The sequence below is a fragment of the Morone saxatilis genome, unplaced genomic scaffold, assembly GCF_004916995.1.
Source record: "Morone saxatilis isolate NCDOM2014 unplaced genomic scaffold, NCSU_SB_2.0 Contig5, whole genome shotgun sequence".
In the NCBI taxonomy this organism is placed as follows: Eukaryota; Metazoa; Chordata; class Actinopteri; family Moronidae; genus Morone; species Morone saxatilis.
In genome coordinates, this window is record NW_023340095.1 from 24,877,356 (window position 1) to 24,884,529 (window position 7,174).

A 7,174-nucleotide genomic window follows, 5' to 3' on the forward strand; every position below is an offset into this window, starting at 1 on the left:
AATTGAATTGAATTGAATGTTAGTTGGTAGTGCTGAGGGATACAAATGTATGTATGTGTTGTATATAATGTGCCACCCTGAATAATTACAACTGTCTGGGTTTGTTTTTCTTTTTTGTACTTGTTTCACAATCTGTTGCCTCTGAAAGCCCCACCAAAATGAAATAATCTTCCCCAGACACATTTTGAAATGTGTTTATGTATTTGTTTGACTGATACGTAATATGTTTGTGTCGTGTGTGCGTTTCAGGCTAAAGGAAAGGAGCGACAGTGGTTGATGAACCAGGCTCTGGGAGAACTGGATGACGCTAAAATCATTGATTTCGACATGACTGGAGAGAAGGTATATATAACGAAGGGGACCTGGAACCAGAGCGTGTGGTTTGTAGATTGGTGTGTAGGTGTTTGTGTGTGTGTGCATGTGTGCATGCGTGCAGATATTTGAACCACTCTTAAACTTTATTTTTTTCACACCTTCAAACACACACACACTCCCGACTTACACACAGAATTTTTAGTTTTATCTGCCAGACGATACATTCCAGTGGTGTGTGTGAGATTATTACACCCTGCGTTTCTGCTCCAGCTCACACACTTTCTAGTCATTTCTCCTGCTGTCAATGTGTGCTCCAGAAAGCCCCCCGAACACGAACACATATATAGCACAGAGATAGTTCTCACACTAATCATACAAACACACACTAACCATAAAATGCAAGCCATGTTTTTCTACCTTATTTAGCTCTAAGCATTGCATATTTTTGGTCTGGCCTGAAGGTCTACATTGACATAATTGCAACCAGTTTTAAACTCCTGGCATTGTGTTGAATGTTATTTTAAGTAAGCCACACCAAATTCCACAAAACACTTTCCAAACTAGGTATTTTCTGTTGTTTTTCTCCACTAATATTCTTTAAAAATGTTGTGTTTTGTATATGTGTTACCTCGCATGTTCACAGCTGGGCAGTCCTCAGCAGAAACCCAAGCGTTTACGGGTGTTGGCTGACGTGTCGGGCAGCATGTACCGCTTCAACGGTGTGGACGGCAGGCTGGAGCGCTCCATGGAGGCTGTGTGTATGGTCATGGAGGCTCTGGAGAACTATGAACACAAGTTCAAGGTGAGATGGTCACACCGAGCATGTGTATGCTATTATTAACACTTATATAGTGTTTTATAGCATTGTGTTTAAATAGCATCTTATAAGGCACTTATTACCTATTAGCTAATATAATACTATATTTGTTTCAGTTTGTGCCTAGAAAACTCAACCACTGACATAGTTCATTGGTCATTCATGAATGGAAAATAAGTATAACAGCTTAACCAGGAGAGTAGGATCATAGGCAAAGGATGGAGGAAGCCAAAAAGAGAGGGGCAGAGAGAAGGGGGGAGAGGGAGATATGAGCGTGTGTAAAAAAGTTGAACTGAGACAGACTTCTTGGCCCCTAAGTGACATTCAACCCAACCTAATAATGATCACATATCATTCTTACACACATACACACACACATTTCAGTTCCACTCATCCCATGTCAGTATAACTGCTTTCTATGCATAACAGCCATTACATAAAAGTGCATCTAATAACAGAAAAGACGTGTGTGTGTGTGTGATATCCATTGATGGTGTTACTATAGGTCAAACATACATCTATTTAGAAATTCTATTTGAAACAGTGAATGTAAATAGATATGACACGAAGAAACATTAGGCTCAAGAATTTGTCACTTTATGGTTTCATGACCTACTTATTTACAAGCCAAGAATGGAACGGAAAACTTACATATCAGTTTTTTTGGGAGGAAAAAAACCCACTGAACTTTAATTTATATTTTTATTATATTATAATTTTAATTATACTTATCAAGGACTTCCTGGTCCCTGAGGTGTATACAAATTTAACAGAAAAAAAGAAAAATATATAGTATAAAAAACATTCTGATCTAAAAAGACAACATTTAAAAAAAACACTGTTACCCAGCAACAGTGATATGGACAGATGAGACACACAGTCGCATACCTTTGACCACCACAGTTATAACCGCTCTTATTAGAAATAGCCCATATACTTGGACACCTGGGTCCTCAAATAGCTGAATGGAGCCCACGGTGCCAGGCTGACCCGTCCTTATGTAAGTCAGCTATGATAGATGGTCTACAGGACATCCTATAGTGGGCCCAGGTTGGAGAGAGGACAGCTTTCTATAAGTTACCATCTGATGTTTGTACGCCATCATAACTACATCTTTCCACTTGATTAACTTTGAGCTGTGCAACAATAAGATACTGTCATTGTTGCCATTTTTATTCTTGTGGTGTGGCACATCTTACCTTTATTAAATCTTCTCTTACATAAACTTTTTTTTCTCTGCAGTACGACATAGTGGGCCACTCAGGCGACGGCTACGACATTGAGCTGATCAGACCGGACAAAGTCCCTAAGAATAACAAGCAGAGACTCAAAGTCCTCAAGGTACAGGTTCATAATCAGTCTGTTGATGTTTTCTTACTGTACATCAGTTATTCCCACCCAAACAGAATGAAAACAATGGTTTGTATTGTTGTGTTTCTTTCTGTCTCAAAAGTCTGTCTTGAAATGCTGCTAAAAGTTTACATTAACTATAAGGTGTTTTTGGTGTTGTTTTTACTTTAGTTTTATATTTGTCCAGGGAAGAAAATTACTGAGTGAATAGTGACTCTATTTAAGCTATCCTTAAAGCCCCATCCCTTTAGGCATCCCTTCAAAACTACCCTATTAAAACACAGTGAGTGCATGGGCAGAGTGTGCACAGGTAGGCCAGTCAGGCTTATTATGACGACAGCCACAAATACCGGGTATTGTTTTTTTTCAGAGCATTTGTTTTACTGATTGCAGTCAGAATGTAAAGACAGTTTCAACAAATATAAAAAAATTGTATTGAATATACCATTGCAAGTTGGTGTTAAGGCTAGGTCAGTGAACCCAACTGCTGAACACAGAGACACAGGGAGACTGGAATTTTGAGCTGTAATAGTTTTTTGCAAAACTTTGAAGTTAGTGAAATGCAAAAAGCAACAGGTATTCAGTGTTTTAGAGACACAGACTGACTGCACTACAGTGCGGGGGGGTTGATGAGGGGCTGAGTATTTGATGCAGGATAAGATGCAGCTGTTTAGGCTCCGCCCAAGGTTCGGTACACCAGTCTCCACTCAGGTAATATGGTCAACAAATGAAAGAGAGAAAACAAGTGAAAGACATAACAGTTGGCCCATGAGTTCACAAGCAAATTATCTACCTGTGCAATGCACTGGATAATATATCTTCCCTTTCTCTCTATCCCCTCCCCCACTCCGCAGACCATGCACGCCCACGCTCAGTTCTGCATGAGCGGCGACTACACTCTTGAGGGCACCGACGCCAGCATCAAGGAGCTGGCGCGAGAAGAGGCCGACGAGCACTTCGTGGTGGTGCTCAGTGACGCCAACCTGGAGCGCTATGGCATCCAGCCTGAGCGCTTCGCCCAGGTCCTGACCTCCAACCCACAGGTTAATGCCTTTGCCATCTTCATCGGATCCCTTGGCGATCAGGCTGAAAGGTGAGGAGGTGGAGATGCGGGTCATGCATGCATCTTGGTGGAGTTAAGTGAAGGGAAGCAAACGAGGAAATAGGAAGGATACGTGAACAGGGATTAAAAAAATGTGCATAAGAAGAAGGATAAGGTAACAGGAAGGATGGAGATGGATGCAAATAACTCTAAATGGTGTTTTAAATGGACTGCTGTTGGTCCCGCAGACCTTTGTTGTCACATCCCAGATTACAGATGACAATCCACTTTGAGAAGCCGCCAGCTTCACGGTTAGAATACATGAAAATGACCTGTTTTGCAACCCACTCATGACTGCTGTGAAGAGTAAGAACAGCAAGAGAGAGAAAGAGAAAGAAGCTGAGTGACCGAGTGCAAATAAAGAGACTGCTGACCCTGGAAACAGCTACAGTAGGGGCTATTCTTTAACTCCAGAAGCCAGGTCAGGTAGACATTAACTCTGAATGCAAAGAAAGTTCAAACTGCAGTATGTGGGTTCAAATCAGAATACTGGAAGAGAGCAAGTGGCAACCTCTGTGGCAGCAAATAAAGCCAATATGGCCAATATGGAATATGGAACTGCAGTTTTGGCACTTCCTCCAACGGCCACTTGAGGCTGGCTCCAGCAGGTAGTCCATCTCCATAAGGCCCCATATAAAAATGCCCATCTTTACAGGAGAAATTAACATGTTTACAGTCAAAAACTGTTTTGGTTTCTAGCATGGGATTAGCATAAAGTGGGCATGTCTGCAAAGAGGAGACTCTTTCCCTTTAAAAATAACCATGCCAGTTAAGCAAAAATGTAGTTTAACTTTGAAGTGTTACTTAGCTTCCTTACTGACTTGCTAGCATTAAATGGTACCAGTGGGTGTGTTAGGTCATCTAGGTTCATATGACAAGAGTGTCTTCACTCAAGCTTTAAAACGAAGCCTGCTACAGCCTCTGAAATACAATGCAGAGTGGAAGAGGGAAGGAAAATGGGGTGGGGCACTTGGGGTAGCCAGTCAAATTTCAGGGAAGGACAGCCCCACCCCTGGAAATGCCTTTGGTCGGGAAACCCAAAAAGCTTCACGGGTGGTCGCAAGGCTTGGTCTCTGTAATCATCTCTGATCAATATTCACAGGAAATAATCTGCTCAAAATCCAAATCTCTGGTTTTACGTCCTGCAGTTATTGTGTTCACTGTTTGGATTATTGTACAGTTTATCAGTTGTTCTCTACTGTTATTGTTATGCATTGAATATAATATGAAACATCTATAAAATATGTCACTTAGTCAGCTTACTCACTGATAGAAAGGGAAATACGTTGGAACCACTGGGATAGAGGAATGAGAATAATATACCCACATGTCATGGAAGCACGCAAGCATAGGAACTTATTTATGGGGAAGCCATACAGTTACATAATATGACATTATGGGAATACTGTTTATATCCCTGTTGACTCTGTGTGTCCTCATATAGAGGACAAACTGCTAATTGGAAAAGAGGAATGTGTAAGCAATCGGGGGAGTGAAAGAAGTGCCATCAGAGGTAGTGGCTATGTACAAGTGGCTGTGCTGTGTTGTTCCTAAGCTCCACCATGTGAATGACAGGCCTTTCATTCACACACACTGTGCTCTGTCGATGGAAATGTCTATGACCGAATTACACAGCAAACAGCACTAGTCTGTTGTTTTATTTTGGGAAAGGATTCTGTTGCTCAAGTTCAGTCTCCATCGTTTAACCTCAAACTTCTTCTTTTTTTTCTTTGTTTCAGACTCCAAAAGACCCTTCCACCGGGGAGATCCTTTGTTGCCATGGACACCAAGCAGATTCCCCAAATACTGCAGCAGATCTTTACATCTACAATGCTGTCCAGTGCCTAAGACACATAAACACACACATACACTCACTTCTTATCTCACACATCCAAAACCTCACATTTTGTTCTGCAAGCTCTGAGACGGTAGCACAAGCGTGACTTGTCACGATGTGATAACCCACTTTCTGTATCAGATTATATAACTTTATCTGAACTGTATCAGGTCTGCAGACTGGCCTTTGTACAGGCCTGAAGGGAACGGTTTATTATTTTACAGAAGCCTTCAGTAGAAGCAGAATGTGGCAGTGCTGTGTAGCGTGACGAGTTAAATAATGTGTACTGTCCCTCGGGGAATATTTACTGTACAGTGTGGTCTGTGATCAGTGTGACTCTACTGGGAAATGACACACACTGCAACTACAGTGACATTATGAGTGCCTGGAGTCTGTCTCAGACCCCATGTGGGGATCAAACACAGGCCCCGACCTGTTGTTGTTTTTGAGTTTTGGGCCGATAGTGTACTGACGCAGGCACACATGCATACGTCCTGTTTTGGGTTGCGAGCAACTTTACTTAGACGGGGGAGGGTCACGAACTTGAAACGGGCTCTCTTACTTGGACTTCCTCCTCATTTATCGTCTGTCGCGCAGAAAAATGCGCACACACACACGACACATGCAGGAAGGGTAGCACTACGCGCCATCTGACAGACACTTGGATGTGGCGAAAGGCTGAACTTGGCTCTTTTGGAATGCTGAGACTGTGAGCAGGGAATTTCCCACCTGACTGCACACGCTCTTTAAAGGCAGCCGCTGTTGCACAACCCCCTGCTGTGTGTGTGTGTGTGGGTGTGTTTTTCTGCTCTGTCAAACACAGGATGGAGATGTAATGATTATCAGGCCAAAAGTACCCAGAAATAGTTTTTGCACATATGAATCACCAGCTATTTTTTCTGCAGATTTTTCCACTGCAGCAGAAATTGTTGACTGACTCATAACAGTATTCTGAAGCATTGTAAGAAGTGGGATACAAAACAAACACACAACCCACTGACTAATGCATGTAATACCCTGCTAGTCTAGACATTCTTATCTTTGTTGTAATCATACAGGACTTTTAGGCAGACCAGATCTGGATTACAGGTAAGTGTTGTGTGTGGTGTGTGTGTGTGTGTGGGGAGTTTGTCAGGAGGTGTTGTCATTGCAGAACTCCAGGGTGATAAACAGTGTGTCAATAAATGCAGGAGTACAGGAGCAGGTGAAAGGAAATGAACACACAGCAGGAGTGGTAATAACACCACACACTCTTTTCATAAGCAGGCAGGGCCCAGGCTGAGACTGTAGGCATAAATAAATCAACATAATGCCTACAAGTAGGCATACAAATAGAAACAATACGTTTTTCATTAAATGCACCTGTTTTACCAATGATGTACTGATAAAAATGCAATAAGCAATGACGACCTGGACGAATCTGGCCAATGTCACTAGCTTTTCTAAAGGCCTGGAAAACAGATCCAGGAGGAGGCACAGAATTCTAGTTTTCCCTTTAGACAACTTGAATTATTCTGGCTAAAAGATTATTTTATGGGAGCAAAAAATAAAACTGCCTACCACAGCTTTAACTGCCAGTTAATGGTGGAGTTTCCTGATATTTTCATTTATTTTCTAAACTCCACAAGTCAGATCAGAATAACCTAAAAATTCCTACAGGGAAGGGAGATCTTTTTTGGTTTTCAGAGGTTTGTTTTGGACCTGAAGAGGCAGTGGCACTTGGTGAGGGGGGGGGGGGGGGGGGGGGGGGTGG

General features: G+C 42.1%; 2 protein-coding genes across 2 annotated transcripts in view; both read left to right on the top strand.

Moving 5' to 3' along the window:
• The window catches only part of LOC118338662 (von Willebrand factor A domain-containing protein 8-like), a 21,268-nt gene extending 20,606 nt beyond the window's left edge, over nt 1-662 (top strand). Inside the window, exons 4-5 of the mRNA XM_035675940.1 lie at nt 250-375; nt 633-662. Coding sequence (XP_035531833.1) covers nt 250-375; nt 633-662 — 156 coding nt within the window. The remainder of the gene's footprint in view (nt 1-249; nt 376-632) is intronic.
• Nucleotides 663-934: 272 nt separating this feature from the next.
• On the top strand, nt 935-6,216 carry LOC118338663 (von Willebrand factor A domain-containing protein 8-like). The gene is made up of 4 exons (XM_035675941.1): nt 935-1,117; nt 2,375-2,473; nt 3,337-3,575; nt 5,324-6,216. Exons 1-4 carry the CDS (start codon nt 935-937, stop codon nt 5,430-5,432), a joined length of 630 nt encoding a protein of 209 aa, XP_035531834.1. The 3' UTR covers nt 5,433-6,216.
• The last annotated feature ends 958 nt before the right edge of the window (nt 6,217-7,174 follow it).

Coding starts and splice junctions, on each gene's coding strand:
- LOC118338663 (XM_035675941.1), top strand. CDS start 935: ATGTGTTACCTCGCATGTTCACAGCTGGGCAGTCCTCAGCAGAAACCC. Junction 1,118..2,374: donor ACTATGAACACAAGTTCAAG/GTGAGATGGTCA, acceptor TTTTCTCTGCAG/TACGACATAGTGGGCCACTC. Junction 3,576..5,323: donor CTTGGCGATCAGGCTGAAAG/GTGAGGAGGTGG, acceptor TCTTTGTTTCAG/ACTCCAAAAGACCCTTCCAC.